At 46.4% G+C, this 16,021-nt stretch overlaps 2 protein-coding genes across 2 annotated transcripts in view; one reads left to right on the top strand and one right to left on the bottom strand.

The window, feature by feature from the left end:
• LOC100644170 (nephrin) overlaps positions 1–16,021 on the top strand; it is a 253,734-nt gene that overhangs the window by 39,186 nt on the left and 198,527 nt on the right. The window lies entirely within an intron of this gene.
• LOC100644055 (glucose dehydrogenase [FAD, quinone]) lies at positions 12,354–15,140 on the bottom strand. The gene is made up of 9 exons (XM_048405788.1): positions 14,981–15,140; positions 14,653–14,869; positions 14,422–14,550; positions 14,148–14,344; positions 13,969–14,063; positions 13,613–13,877; positions 13,066–13,531; positions 12,613–12,983; positions 12,354–12,520 (listed from the first exon to the last, which is right to left on the bottom strand). The coding sequence occupies exons 1-9, from the start codon at positions 14,981–14,983 to the stop codon at positions 12,431–12,433; spliced, it is 1,833 nt and encodes a 610-aa protein (XP_048261745.1). The 5' UTR covers positions 14,984–15,140; the 3' UTR covers positions 12,354–12,430.

Below are 16,021 nucleotides of genomic sequence, written 5' to 3'. Positions count from 1 at the left end.
TCGCAACGATAAGTTCCGTGCCATTTAAAAGGAACGAGCTCTTGTTTTCAAAGATGGATCTTTGGGAAAAAGCTTTTCAAAGTGAAACACGCGATCCTGCTTACGGCCGAGCCTTCGTTTCTTTCAGAAGTTGGACCGAAACGCGACGTTTTTCTTTTTTTTTTTTTACTTTTTTTTTTAGGAAAAATACTATTCGCGGTAATGTACACGCAGAGGCAACGACATCGAAACGAAGCCAGGAAAGCGGAGAAACCCGGTCACGCGAACGCGTGTCTCGCCTGATTCGAGCGTTTACCTTTAGATCGCGGCAATCGTAGCGATCGCGGCGATAAGATGGTTTAGAAACGATTTAGACGATCTAACGTTCTTTGCTGGTTGCGAACGGCAGCTCGCGCTCTATTTCGAGTCTGTACACGAAAGACACGCGACTATGATAGATTCGATCGGAGCAACGCGGCATTGCCACGAGCTTCGTTCGAGTGCGAGCAACTCGCTCTCTTTCGAGTTTCGATAATTAACATCTATGATAATCATCGAGGTAAACAAGTCCATTCATCGAGAACAAGGATAGCGGGTGTAAACAATCTGGTATAATTAATCGCGAGGTAAAAGTCGAGTTGAATGATAAGGTGGAGTAAGCGAAGCGAATAACGCTGCTGCTAGTCGAGACACCGGTGCGCGATTTAAGCGATGAAACGAGGAAGAGAGCGAGCTGCTCTCGAACACGTTCCATTGCTTGGCAGCTGGCACGATAAATGAAATGCCAAGAAAATGAACGATACGCGCTTTGGTGCGACGCAGTCTCGCGAATGAGCGCACGTATCGCGACACCGGCTATTCTTTGCTGAGCGGGCGATATTGCATTCTCTTCAGTTAGTCTCTGCCGCGGATTAAAATGGAAGAAGGAAAGAAGCGCAACGTTCGGAGTATGGAAAGAATGGGCACGGAAGTCAGAGTGGAACAGAAGAGAGAAAGAGCGATCGCGTACACGTGGGAATTATGCTCATTGCGAATGGGAAACGCTGTTCGATCGATGACGAACGAAAAATTCTGTTTACCGGTTTTACCTTTACTCTATTTCGTTCCTCTTTAGCAAGTCTGTGCGTTTATGGTCCCCTCGTACCGAACACGCGTCCCGTTTTTTTTTTAGGAATCTTTTGACCGACAACGTGCTGTCAGTTTAGCAAGATATCGCGTCAGCCACGATTTCGATTTTTCCGAAGAACGGAATTCGTGGATGCATGAGCTTTTGCGATGCTTGGCCGGTGGAGGTGCAGAGGGATGACGCGCGAATACAAAAATAAAGCGCACAGAGGTTGCTCTAATTGCGCACATTCTCGACCAGCTATCCAAGCGACGATAAAGCCGATCGACGGCACCTCTTTGACGGATTATCGAAAATCGATTTGCCCAGTAGCCAATTAACCACCAAGTCATTACCGGCCGTAATTATGCCGATACTGATCTCGAAACGCGTTTCAATTGATAATAATAACGATAATGGTTGCATAGGACGGGTTTGCACTCGAAAGCGGATCGTTCGCTCGGTTGTCGCTACTGTCACGAGTTACCGTCCTTTCTACTGCTACTGCCATTGCCACCGTCACGGCTGCCAACGACTATGTTATTCCTCGTTTAAAAATGCATGCAATAACGCAGCTAATTTTCTGCACGCGTTGATTACGCCCAGAAAATACGCCAGTTGATATGTGCGGCGAACCCCCGCTGCATCATCCACGAAAGAAAGAATCGCTTTTTCCTACCGTCATAAATCAAAAATCGTATATGTAACGCGTCACTGGCCGTCACGAGCTTAACGCGGCGATTCGTCGAACGTCGCGTTATCGCGGTCGTGCCTGTCATATCTCGACCAATCGTTAATGCGTTTTTTTTTTTAACTCGATAATACGATAAGCTCGAACAAAAAAAAAGAAGGATAATAAAAGGAAGAATAAAAATCGTGCGGCAGCCGTCGCGATTGTTTATAAAAAGACGTATTGTTAGCCGCATACATAATTCGGTCGGGTCGACGTATAACGGAAGCACCATCATGAGAAGGGAAAGCACAAACGAAGGAAGGAAAAAGAATGAAAAAAAATTGGCACGTTAATGACGAAGAGAATGGCTCGTTTGGGGCAAGAAAAGGGGCGGGAGGGGTTTAGGGGATGGAGGTTACGCCGAGCGGAAGGAAAGTAAAGTTACCGAGGGGCGTACGCCTTTCGTTATATATGGAACGGCGAGAAAAGTGGGTCGTTCGCAGCAGCGCTTATCGTTCGTAGTTAGTGGCTTGGAAATGATGCCGGTTTTTTCACCGATCCCTTCTTTGGCTAGCATCGTCGTCGTTTCGTTGGTCCAATTATGTTGAACAACAGTTTCGTAGGCCGATAGGTCTTGCGACAGAATACGGCGTGTAGTCGTCGAACGCCGTTGAAACGCCGATACCTCGACTGCGCTAGGAAATTGATTAACGCTGGCTAACCCAGCGACTCGTTAGCGGTGATCATCGTTATTACGAAAGTTTGCGCGAAAAGTAACTCGCGACCCAATAACAATAGCCAACAAATATTGGAGCTCGTTACATAATTTTAGAGCAGCCGTTTACGTTTGGTAATTAGCGCCTGGGTATGTATTCTAGATCAGTTATCGAACATTCTTCATGGTGGCCGCAATTTTACGATACTTCGTTGCACGCTTGCGGTATCGTATCAAAATGTTCAGCGTGTCGTTAATAATTTCGAAGTTAACATCGAGCTTACGGAGTTCGATCCTTAACAGCGTCCTTCGGCATCGAGATGGAAATCGAAACGAGTCGCGGAGAGGGTGAGTGTCGATGAAATCGTGGAATCCTCCAATAATCATCGCGATATTCGTGTTTTCAGGGCATGGATTGTTGGTCGCGGAACGCGACTGGTGACACCGATCGCGCAGGACAAATGTACAAATATTGTTGCGCTTCGTAAAACGCAAAAACAACGACGCTCGTCAAGCAGGGAATTTATGTATCGCGCGGTTCCGTTGCGGTGACCAACCGTTGCGCCTGCCATTAGTTTCCCGTTACCATCCTTTTTCGCCTTGTTTCCGTCGTACCCGTTTCCGGTTTCGCGTAGATGCACATGTGCGTCATCTTCCTTTTCTCTATTCTCCCCTCTGCCATCCTCTGTCGCTCCTGGAACCTTTACATTCTCCCTCTTCGATCTCTCTCTCTCTCTCTCCAGCGCTGTTCGCTTTTTGGTCGGTCTATGGACAATATGGACATACCCGAGGGGACAAGAAGTTCCCAATTCGCGTGTTCGTACCTGCGCGTCACAGATTGCAATTGTATTAAGCTGCAATTTTGTTCTGCAAAAAATGCGCTGTTCAGCTTGAGCAAATACGTGACACACACGGCGCCGGCCTGTGTCTATTAATTTCGCATTGAAACTGTGTCGCAGTACGGTCGAAATCATTCTCTTCGACGTGCCGCTTATTTTTCTGCCTCTCGATTTTCCTTTCGTTCTCTTTTTCATTTTCCTTTTCGTCTTTTTCTCCCCCTCCACCCGTTAGGACACGGCGATGGTGAAAAATATAGCAAAAATAGGGGTGAGCGGTCAAAAGATATTCGTGATTCTCGTTGATCGTTCTCGTATGGAAAAAAAGTCGATCGACCCGTTTTCAGCATTCAATTCTTTTGTAGTCGACTCTTTTTACGGGACAGCGTTTCCGTCCTGAAAAAAAATTCATCCACGAGTCAGGAGATCCTAGCGAGGAAGCATAAATAAATGAATAGTCTAGCGGGTCTTTGGCGAACTTTCGGTGAATGGTACACCAAGGAGTATTTTAACAAAGAAGGTTTTTCAGAAACACGAGAGGCCTTTGAGGTTCGCCTTGCGTAAAGAGCTTTTCACCAATTTCCTCTGTCACATTGCTCCGCGACAATTCTTTGATAAGCCGATTTCAATGCAGTTAATAACCGAACGCGTTAGCTAATTTGCTCGCAATTTTTCGCCTCTCTGTCACATAAATTCTCGTGAATAGGAAACGTCGTACCGAATCGACGTTCCTGATGAAATGAAATGTTCCAGATTGTCTCTGGTATCTGTGCGATTTTATATTTGAACGGTGCTACAACGATACGAGATCAGTTTCGGTATTGCGTGTATCGTAACGAGGATATTCGAGGATTTCGAAACGGTTCGTGCCCAGTCTTTCGAAAAGAAAGAAATTTTACCGATTTCAAGCCTGTGGACCCGATGCCACTCGTCGGTCAAGGACTCTGAGACAGGGATAGAGTGACAGGACGCTTTATTTATTTTGCCACCCTTCGAACCCCTCGTAACACGGAAACTATAAAGGGCTCTACCGAATCCTGATCGCAAATTGGGGCAAACGGTCCTCGTCGTTGAACAAATCGGTGCCATTAAGGTGTCGCGTCCTATGCCTCTATTTCTCCTTTCACCGTTCGAACATTACCCCAGATTGCCCTAGATAATATTTTTCGTTGCTCTCGTAGTTTGAGCCAAGATGTCATACGCGTCGATGCGTCGCTTTATTTCGGACGTCGTTTGTATCTCGCAAGAAGCGGGGGAAATGTGTTGGCATTGTGAGCGATCTATCTTCAATGATTGCGCTGGAATAAAGGATGCGCTGTTTCTCTTCTTAAGTGGCCATTCGTGGCGAATACTCTGCACAAACGAGAGGACCATCATTCTGGTTGTATTTTGCAAACAATAAGGACAATCGTTTCTTGTTAAGAGGACTATAACCAAGTGAATTAAATGCAAGCACACCCGCTTGTGTTTCGTGTTTTCTAATTCGAAGATGAGGAGGATTATTGGTGCATGAATTCGTATGCGTCGTTTTTACGCGTTTTTTTATTATCCATCTGCAGCTGACTTTGTACCATTAACCGGTTTTACGTTACTCTTATGCACTTTATGCCGTGAGTAGCGTGGATAAACCTCGCGAATAACCATAAATTCACATCGATTTTTCGAAATACGAGTATTTTCCACGACAAGTATTCGCGCGAAAGAAAATTGCGATTCTTTGGACGAACGCACTGGCAAAAGCTCGGTAGTGGCAAGCACGCGATTAATCATCGTCGAACGTTAGCAATCGAATGTCGAATCGTAACGCGAGAAGTAAGTGGGTCTTTGAGAACGACAGCGTCCGACACTCGGCGTCCACTCGAACGTGGTCGAGATAGGCCGTCATCGATAGCTTTTGTTCTAATGAAAAAAGTGAATCAATATTGACGCCCAGACGCGACAGTTAACCGCGTTACGCGTAACAGCTGACTCGATTGCCGAGCCTTTTCCCTGTACCTGGAACTGACAACGATCGATACTCTCGTTTCGAAACTGGCTGACTGGCTGCGACGCGACGCTTCGTTTTGGCATCGATGGTTTCTCTCGTGACGAAAAGAACGGAATCGCTGTGTAGATTAAAATACGAGGGATAATCGTTTTCTACGCTGGAATCTCGTCGGACAGGCGAGCATTCCGTCAATGTTTCAAATTAATAGCGGTCGGCGTAGGATACGTGTCTGCGTCTCGACAGCGGTCACGTTATCGAATCCTTTTTTTAGCGAAAAACAAATTTTTCTCGATGCTATCGCGGACGAGGCTAATCTGTAGAATCGCGACGTTCACGCAAATTCTCAATCTCCGCGTTCTTCGAAATTCATGGAAGGGTGAGCGAAGCAAAAGAGATACGGTCGATCGGTCGCTCGACGAACAAGCTTCGATCCGACTGTATTGCGAGAACAATACGACGAATATTCGTGTTCGGTGACAGATGGTTCGATCGGTGAAATCGGTAATAGCAGTTGCTTAGTGGCGGTGGTCGTACGGATGACGCGCTATTGTCGTAGAAGCAACTGTAGACAATCGAGGGTAAAAGGGGCGGATGAGCTAGTGACTGAACTTGCTATCTCGCGTCAGTAGGATGTTGGTAGCAGCGACGGGCACCAGGTAAGCGTGCTGACTACACCGGTGGCAAGGGTGGATTTAACAAGCGATGTTATCTACTCGGATGAATGCCGACCGCCCCTTGCCCTCTTCGACCGGTCCTCGACTCTGCTCGATAGTATCTTCTTGGGCTACTTGCATCATCCTCGTCGTCGAGAACCTCGCCAACGAATGCGAAAACTCGCCTTTCTCCAGCTTCTCCCTTTAAAGAGTCTTTTTTCACGCGCGTCGCTACTTCGCCAGATGCGAGAGAAAGCCGTCTCGAGACTCCGCCACGACAGTCAAAACTCCTCGCCGTCGAGAGTATCCGGTTGAGAATACCATCGAAACGTTCGAATGCTGTATTCCTTCGCGAAAACGAGCCGATCGTCGCTCCGTGGACCAAAATCGAAAAGAAGGTAAAGAAGCGGACGACTGACGGAATATCGACCGCGAACAGAATCATAGTAAAAGAGCGGGAACGAAGGTGGTGCCGGGATAGCAATTTCGTCGTACGATAAAATTTTGGAAGGAATTTCTCAAAGCGACTTACACGAAGGTTGAAATCGAGGTCGTAAAGAGGGATGAAATGGAGTCAAGTATTTCACGGGTCGACCGTTTGTTTCTAGAACAAAGAGAGCCCTGAAAAGCCCTGGCCAACGTCATTCCGAGACAACGTAGGAAACACCGGGCTCCCGATGAATAACGACATTACTCGTCCCTGTTACTTTTATCATTTTTCTCTTCTGCGCCGCCGCGATTCCCCTCCATTTCTTTTTTCCTTCCTAAATATGTGTATACGCGTGTATACTACGCAAATTTCTCACGCGTCTCTCGCGTGGGGGTGAAGAACGCTAACCAAGCCCATTAATCTCGCTGCCACCCTGAAGTTTCTCGTTTCGGGGTGCATCCACGTGCCCGGACACTCGGCTACGGGAGACTCGGGACGGTAATTAAAGCGTGAATAAATAAAGCTGCAGGCGTAAATCCAGCGGCATAAAAAACTCCAGACCGCTGAATGAAGACGAAGAAAAAGAGGAACCTGCTCTCGACTATGAAGGAGAATCGAAATGTCTGGAAAGAAAGCTACGAAGACACGCGTTACAGATGTTTGCTTCGCGGCATCTCGATCGTCGATCTCGTCTAGCGGTTCGTTCTTTTCGATTTTCTGTCGGATTCATTTAATCGCGATTCACCTTTACCTTTTGAAACGACGTGACGCAATGCCTAGCGGATTATCGAATGATCCCGTTCTATTAGACGGAAACGTAAAAGGTCACGGACCGCGGCGTGCCACCGAGAACGAATAAAAGGCAAAAGGCGAAAGACTGTGAGTTTACGCGATACGGACACGGAGGCGTCAAAAGAGAATCGGAACGGCGGAAAAGTTTCGCTTCCGCGCGACCCACAGAGCCGCGATTTGTTTCGCTTTTATCACGAGAAAGCTGAAAACGATCCGACGCGGTATATAAACGGCGTCGACAGCGTCGCTCGCTTATAAAACGGCCGTCTATGTGTACGTTTTAAAAAGAAGAGAGAAAGGAACAGTGGACGGTAAGATATTGGCCGATTCACTTACTCTCATGAATATGTATTCGCGTAGCAGTCTGTAGACTTCCGCCCAGCAATCATTATTCTTAATAACCGCCATTACGGGCGGCGTGCCGCGAGGATTTTTCAACGCTTGGATGCGGCGTGACAGCGTAAAACGACGATAATAAAATTATGCGCCGGATAGGATCACGCCGGACGCGTTGAAACTCGATTCTCGCGGGAAGGATACCACGGGCGAAGCAACGAAATCGGGCAAAAACCGAGATCCCTTTATGCTATTTCTTCGCCTCAACGACGATTTTCGTGGATACCTTTGGACGCGTATCGATTTCTGCGGCTGGCATAAACACAGTGAAACGATCGAGATCGGTAAATGACGCGCGTTTGACCAGATTCGTCCTCCCATCCCTGTAGTTTCTTCAGGCTACTCACGTACATTTTGCTTGCGTTGTTTCCCCGACCATCAGCGTCGCGGCGCAATATTTACGGGCTTGCTTATATCCCACGGCTTACACGCGTTTGCATTATTGACGCGGTTGGTAAGAACCTGTTCCCTCGAGGCCAGCTATCGTCGGTAATGGTTGCTCTCTGCAGTTGGCTGGCCCAAACAATTTCAAGATAGTAACGTCGTATTTGTACGCATTTACTCGCGAACGGCTGTGTAAGAAAATCAAGAAGAACCTTCGCACGTCCCGGCTACCGGCAACGAGGTTAATTACCTATCGCGTTTCCACCGCTTCGCCTGGGAATACTAAAACGAGCCAGCTGCATTCAACCCTATTTTTTCAGAGGCTTTTGTGCTCTTCCTATCGCGGTTTTTAATAATCCGCTCGTATTACTTTCCGCCCTTAATTCCGCTCCCCAGTGTACTTTCAGTTCTTGATTCTTTACTGTGCCACGTTTTTTTCACGAGAAACGAAATTGAGTTTCGTTCCGTCCAAGTTATTAGCCGAATCGTGTCACGAATGGGAAACAGCGTGTGCGTGAAACGAGCGCGCCAACCCTCTCTCTACCTCTAGACGAGGTTTAAACGCTTTAAGACAGCATCCGACGCGAATCAGTCATCCGAAACACCGATAACTTCGTATAATTACGTTACACACGAAACAAATCTTTCTCGTGGATAACCGACGAATGTCTTCGGAGCTTTCTCGCAGTAAGGCGAGACGGGACGAGGCGAGACGACAAACGGTGTTTAAGTCTCACAGCCGAAACTCTTGTTCGAATTGCAAAGCGCATTTGCGCGTTACGCTGCTATTCTATGCAACCGCAATTACTCGAGATGACGTCGCGAATGGAGACAACTGCCGACGAGGTCTGGATCCGTCTGAGGAAACAAGAGTCGACCGCGGCGAGGAAGGGGCAAGAAGGAAGAAAGGAAAGGAACGGGCGCGTCCGTGTTGAACGCTGCTGCTGCTGCTGCTGCTGCTATGCTTTTCTTTAACCGGGTTTCCACGATCCGTCCTCGTCCCGCGATTCTTCTTTTCCTTTCCCTTTTGTAACAGCGGTTGCTGTTCGTGCGAGAGTAACGAACCTCGGTCTTTAGACGGAGGCTTCGTCGTGCGCCATTGCGAGACGGTGTTGCGATCGCGCGTTCACGGCGCGCCGCGTGTGCACCCTCGATCCACCAAAAAGCCCCGGTAAACAAACTTGGTGCACGCGTCGCAGCACGGCTACGCGACAAAGCGCATTATGCGGCTCGTTCGTCGCGCTCCCAGCGCTGCATCGACCAACCTTCGGGATTCGACAGATTACTACCGCGCGTGATGTCACGCGGCTGGTCCGGCTTCGCCGTTCCATCTTGTTCAAACATCCAGCGATATTTTCTACCCTTTAAGCTCCTCCTTGGATTCCCTAGGAAACTCGTGGACAGTGGCTGCTGGTTTCGTTTCATCGATCGATGGTCTTACCGGATAATACACATAGTTATTATTTTCTCAATTACGCTTGGATTCCTGCAGATTTTCCAACTGGCGAGACCGAAGGAAGAATGAGGACGTTCTAAGTCGTCGAGTCTCCGGGGGCAAACCCACGCGCGCCATTCCACCATGAATTCATTCGCACCCTCATGAAATTCAAAGCAGTCGTTACACCGCTGCAACGCTGGCACAACGACAACGAACAAGACGACGACCACGAGGACGGTGGGAACGATGGTAGGCGACGAGGCGCGACATCGCGGATCGTGTACGACACATTTGGCCACCCACACGCGTCTTTCAGATGTTCGATGTTTTATTTATAATTTGTTTATATCATCATGTGTTCAACCTTTCGTCGTTCGTGCCTGCTACGAGATTCCGCGAGGATCTTTCTTGGCGAAAAGCCGGTCCTTTAATTTCTTGGAAAATAGATGCAAGTTCTCTCTCTCTCTCTCTTTCTCTTTTAACTATTCGTAGCTTTCGCCGTGTCGATGAACGTCGAAACGCTACTGCTCTTTTATGAATTACGTAGTCACGTTGCCCTCTTGACGATTACAAAGAACGTGTCTGGCTGGAATTTTGACTATAGCGACGGTACTTCGGAAGGGAAAGTGCTATCGTAAGTTTCAGCAGGGATGGCGTATCGCCAGGTGATTCGCTTTAATAATTCCATAGTTTACAGTTAATGGATCGCCCGGGGATTAAGTGGCGCTCGCTGTAACGCGCGTGTAGATAATTGAATGCACGCATCTAAATCCATAGCAAATTGGACGAAATCTCCATCAAACAGTTAACACTTAAGCCACCCTCGATTCTCGCGTTACGATTCGATTAAACCCTCTGTTAAATCGCGTGTATTCCTAAAACAGGACCGGCCGCATCGGTACATCGTTCGGTGAAATAATTTTGCGACGTGACCGGCAACGCATCGATAAAGGCGTTACACGTTGAAACGGATGCTACACACTTCGATAAATACAAGTTGATTCGCGTAAATGAAAACGATCGCGTGTAACGATCTCGGCGTTTATTTTCATTTGTAAAGAGAAAGGATGAAATATAGCTTACGCACGATGCAACTTTTTCTATCGCTGGCGCTTCGATACATTCGAAGCAGCGTGATTATTTCGCGATTTGCCGCGTGGGAAGCTGGAAAATCGTAGTAACGAACGTCTCGACACGTTTCTCGAACAAATTCGATGAACGATGAAATGCCGCGACTGATTTCATTTACTCGTACTGGGCTATGCACTGTACGCGTAATGGATAGACGGAACAATGAGTGGTATTTTCAGCGAACGCGTGCAACGATTCCGATCTTGGGAATCGTTTCGCAATAAATAGCGATACAGCGATACCGCGTGGAACAGCCGTGGTGACATTGGAATTACCTTCGCAAATGCGACGCATAGGTTACGCTGTATTACGGCAACGTTAAATCGAACCCAACTGCCATTTTCAGAGTGAATGTAAAGGTATGTCGCTGGCTGTAAGGCCGCTACGATCCAAGGACTGCTTTGCCGGTTGCCCTGAATGCATACTTTAAATAAATTAACCTATTCGCGATCGGACTTTTCGTATTTTCGCCGAGAGTGTTTCAATCGTGGCGAACCCATCTCGGCGCAAAGCTTTGAGGCCGTTGTTATTCGTCCGTGTTCTCCAGTCTTTTCCAACAAAAGCAAAAGATTGTTGGACCGGTGTTTCTTCTTTTTTCTCGAATAACGTTAATTAGTTTCCATGAGCGCGACGAGTTCGGATTACGTGGAAGCTCGAAAGCATCGGTTTAACGACCGTCGACGGTCGGCCAACGTTTTTATCGTGCAAACGAGCCGGACGCTATAATCCACAAAGCCCGATTCCTCTGGTTCGCTCGAGGTAACGCGAATTTTTATCCAAACAATAAGAATTTCTTCGGCGTTGCGCGGGGCAGGTACGTCGTCGAGCATTCGAAGCGATCGTTAACGCTTTGAAGCGGCCATACAAACGGTCGTTAACCAATCGGCAGTACAGCAAAGAATCTTTATTGTTTACCATTGTTGTGCAGAGAACGTTCGGATCTAACGTACGCTCGAAGGAGACGTATCTGATCGTGGGAAGATTTGGACGCGGTTGAACAGCCACTGAGGTCGGATAAGGGTTAGCGAATACGTTCTTGCCAGCACGGAACGTACAGGCGTATGCGGCCACGACTCCAAGGAGGTCAAGTGCACTTCTCCATGCTTCTAGCTTCCATCGTTTTCTCGACTTGGGAGGCTACTTCGTTCCACCGATGTGACCTCCTCCGCCGTTCGTTTCTCCTTTCTCTTCTTCGTTTTTACTTTAATAATCCTGCCAGACAATATCGCGGCCCGACCTTTTCCACCGGCCATTCTTCAATCTCGAATGCATCCAACGGTATCGTTATTAATTTTAATTAAACTGCGTTATTGCCCTTTATTGTACTTCGGGAACAGTCAACGAAATTAGTTTCTCAGCTAGCGGATCGCGACCCTTTCTCGCGACGCCGCCAGACTCACCGTCATCTGCAGCGTTCCAAGTGCAGATGCGCGCGCGCGCGCACACGCCACTCCGGCGAAGGTAAATATTCGTTTTCGAACGAGGTGGATAGAAGTTTGAGATCCTCGCGAAATCACGAGGAGTTTAAAGTCTTGGAGTGTAGAGTGTTTGATGAGGAGTGTCGCGTCGTCTTCGTGCCCGTCCAATCTCCAACGGTTTTCCTTTATATCGACTGCACCGAATTAGTCAGCAGCACCGTTTACCGAATAACTTAAGTCACTTGGACTTAACGATCATTGTTCTCTTTTATAACCGTTCCACCCAACTTCGAAACTAACTCGATTCGATTCGAGTGAAATTTGTACGCGTGGAATTACGCGATGTCAACCAAACGAGCGTTCGTTCCTGTCGGATTTCGATTTTTGATTGGAAGGGATTAAGAGAAAAAAAAATGTATCGCAAAATAGAATTTATATTGTCATATTAATGGCCATTATAATTTCGTTTTTCTTTCCATAATTGACGTTTCCGTTATATTCTGACTCCCCAGTCTTGTTTGATAAAGTCTGCGGCTCTTTCTCCGACCATGTTGACCGAGGCAACAGGATTACCAGAAACCACCTATGAAACGCGTTCGAAGAAAATAATAAAATAAAATATACAGAGTCGATGAAATGTCGAAGGTAATTTAACGAGAAATATGGAAAACGTACCGTAGGCATAACTGACGCATCGGCTACTCTCAGTCCTTTGATACCGTGTACCTTGAGTTGAGTATCTACCACGGTCATCGGATCCGAACGCGGGCCCATTCTGGCGGTGCCGGTCTGATGATTTTCCGGTCTTGTGTTCCAACGTATAGCACATTCCCAAAATTCATAGCTGTTTGGCTTAAAACCTGCGCACGCTGGTATTGCCACGTGTTGACGCTTCAAACCTAGCTTTCGCATGATCGGGGCCTTCGATAGTTTGATAATGTGTTTGATTCCTTGAACTAAGACGCTGCGATCGTGTTCGGTTCCTAAATCGTTACTCCAGATAACAGGTGGATCGAGTGGATCGTTGCTGTTCAACGTAATGCGACCTACAGACAAAATTCGAGCGATGCGCATGAATCGAGCGAAGAAAATGAAGTATTTTACGATATCGAGGCAAAGACAGTTCACCTCTGCTCGTTGGTTGTAGATTCACGGCCGTAAATTCAACAGCCATCTTGTTTTCTATCGCGGCCAAGTGTATACCATTTATAGGTTCGCACATTGCTTGGTAGCCGGAAAAGAATACCTGGATATCTGGATCATCCGGGGTAGTGAAATTGGATGTCAATATTCCACTAACTTGAGCCAAGCCTGTGCTAGAGAGTGGTCCAGTTTGGTCTCTAATGTACTGTTCGATGTTACTTTCGTTGAACACTGGATAATAAGTTTCATCCAGAGTGAATGTTAGACCATAGGATTGGTGGTTGTGAAGATTTTCACCAACGCCTGGTAGATCCATCACTACGGGAATCTTCTTGGATTTCAAGTGTTCCTTAGGTCCAATTCCGGACAACATCAATAGCTGGGGTGAGTTTATTGCTCCCGCTGACAAAATCACTTCGCGTTTTGCCCTTATGATGCGCTTCTTTCCATTCTGCGAATAAGATCAACATCGAGGTTAAACGATGAAAAAGCCATAAGGACGTGATGTCATAAGTTTGATACAACGTCGCACCAATAACACATCGACTCCTGTCACTTTCTTGCCAATGGTTCTAACTTTGGTAACGGTGGCGTTCACGGCTACGTGAAGATTCTTACGATACGCGACGGGTGTAATAAACGATCTAACGCTGGTCTGTCTCACACCATCTTCACTGATAGTTTGAGCTATAGTGAAACCTGTCATTTTTTCTCCGGCAAAATCTTCGGAAACGCCGAAACCTACTTCGTCCGCTGCTTGCAGGATATGCCAAGCGAAAGGAGGTTGATATGGGAACCTGTCGACATTCGGATATTAATTCGAAACGTCTATCGAAAGAAATAATTTTCAAAATATGACAGAAATGAAGATATTTCGGATCAACGAACCGTTGCACGGTCATAGGACCTCCGGTGGCATGATCTTTCGCGCTAACTCTACCAATTTCCGTGTTATTCTCCGACTTGAGATAATACGGTAGCACCTGCAAGGAACATATTACGAAAGTTGAACAAGATTTCCTGACGATCCACCTAATAGCGCTACAAATATCGATAAACGAACGTACGTCTTTCCAACCCCATCCTTCGGCTCCTAGTTCTACCCACTTCTCGTAATCCTTAGGATGACCTCTATGATACGCCATACCATGGTGGAGCGTCGTTCCTCCGAGATTCTTACCCCGAGGCCAGGCGCATCTTCCATTCGTACTGAGGCAGGCGTTCGTTTCGTTCGTCGTTTTGTATTTCCAGTCCAACTCGCCGCCTATACGTAACACGTTTTCATTCGATTAAACGCATTTTTCGTATAAATCGTCGCTACGATCGAATGAAATTAATTACCGAGGTAAAGCAGAAGATTGCTGGGTATTTCAGCTCCTGCCGGTTCATCGGGACCTGCTTCGACCAGTAAAACTTTCCAATCTTTGACTTCGCTCAGTCTTCCAGCCACTGCAGCTCCACCAGCGCCGGCTAAACGCGAAACGTACGAGTAGAATTTCGCGTAAATGCCAGATAATAATTGTTTGATAAATGCTCGATAGACGATTGATTTCAAAGCTTTTCACAACTTACAACCGACAACGATAAAATCGTAAATAAGGTCTGGCTCCTTGACTGGTCTCACGCGCTTGCACGGCTCACCAACTTCCGGATTTCCCGCTAACAGTATGTTGAAAATCGTCAGCAGCATTACTCCGTTGTTTGCAGAGCAAACATCCGAAAGCTGAGGACCCCCTAGGTAGGGATCGGCACATTGCAGATTTGAAAACGGCAAATCGAGAAGGCTCGACTGCAATTGTGAGCAATATGGTTAGAACAGAAGGCATAGTGGTGATCCGATAAACACGTTAAAATAATCTGTTTGTACGCGGTAATTTGTAAAATAAGAGTAGGAACGTACCATATTGTCGAGGAGGATTGTAGCCAATTACAGTTGCAAAACTACGCTCGGTAGGCTTCGTTCTGCTCAACTGACTATTGTGTGTTTCCCTACACCCTCTTTTATACTTGCAGTTTTATAACATCGATACGTAAGGAAATGATAAATGAATAATTTCGAGTATACAGGTAAAATAACAGAATAATACTTTTAAATTGACCATTATCTGAAATTATGACAGTCATTGACAAATAGCTTGTCGACAAACTCGTACAAGGACTATTTATTTTTGTTTAACGCGAGTAGAAAATGTGAAGCCTTGTTCAAATTCTGTTAGACTAAACATTTTTCAAATACCGAGTGTCTATTTTGCTTAACATTAAGCTCTTTTAGAACGTCTTAAACTACTTAATTAAGTACAAGTCAAATAATTATGCCACATTGAGAGACAACTTATTTGTCACTAATACTTTCACGATATGTCTGAGGCCATATGTTTTCGTCGACATGTATGTATTCATGCATTAATGCATTAGTATATGCATTAATATCTTTAAATTATCTGTTAACTTTTTCCGGCACAATTCCGAAGATTAGGAATTGCCTGAAAATTTGTATACCATTACACTCGATGCTTACAGACAATGCCGGACATTTTCCGGAACGAGCTTCCAGCAATGGGCATTCGATTACTGTTTAAGTTTCTTATCTCGGACGATGCACGTACGAAATACAATCAAAAGATGAATTATAAACCCTTATTCGGTAGGATAGGTCAGTTCCAGTCAGAATTTTCGGAAAATTTCCTCACATTCTCCCATTCTACCCCTACGTTTCGTATATCACATGACATGAATTTTCTCCTATTCTTCTCTCCTACTGGTCTCTTCGCGTCGCGCCTATCTCACCTCCATTTGTATACAGCGACCTGTAGACTCGATAAGAAGAGTAAAATAGTGATAGGAGTAGTATGGCGTCATGTATTCCCTGAAGAGAGAATTTTTGCGGCGGTAATGAGTTTCAATGTTGCTTGGCAGCGTTCACGACATAATAGAGAGACAG

This window comes from Bombus terrestris, chromosome 5 (genome assembly GCF_910591885.1).
Source record: "Bombus terrestris chromosome 5, iyBomTerr1.2, whole genome shotgun sequence".
Taxonomy (NCBI): domain Eukaryota; kingdom Metazoa; phylum Arthropoda; class Insecta; order Hymenoptera; family Apidae; genus Bombus; species Bombus terrestris.
This window is presented reverse-complemented; position numbering and strand designations above follow the sequence as displayed.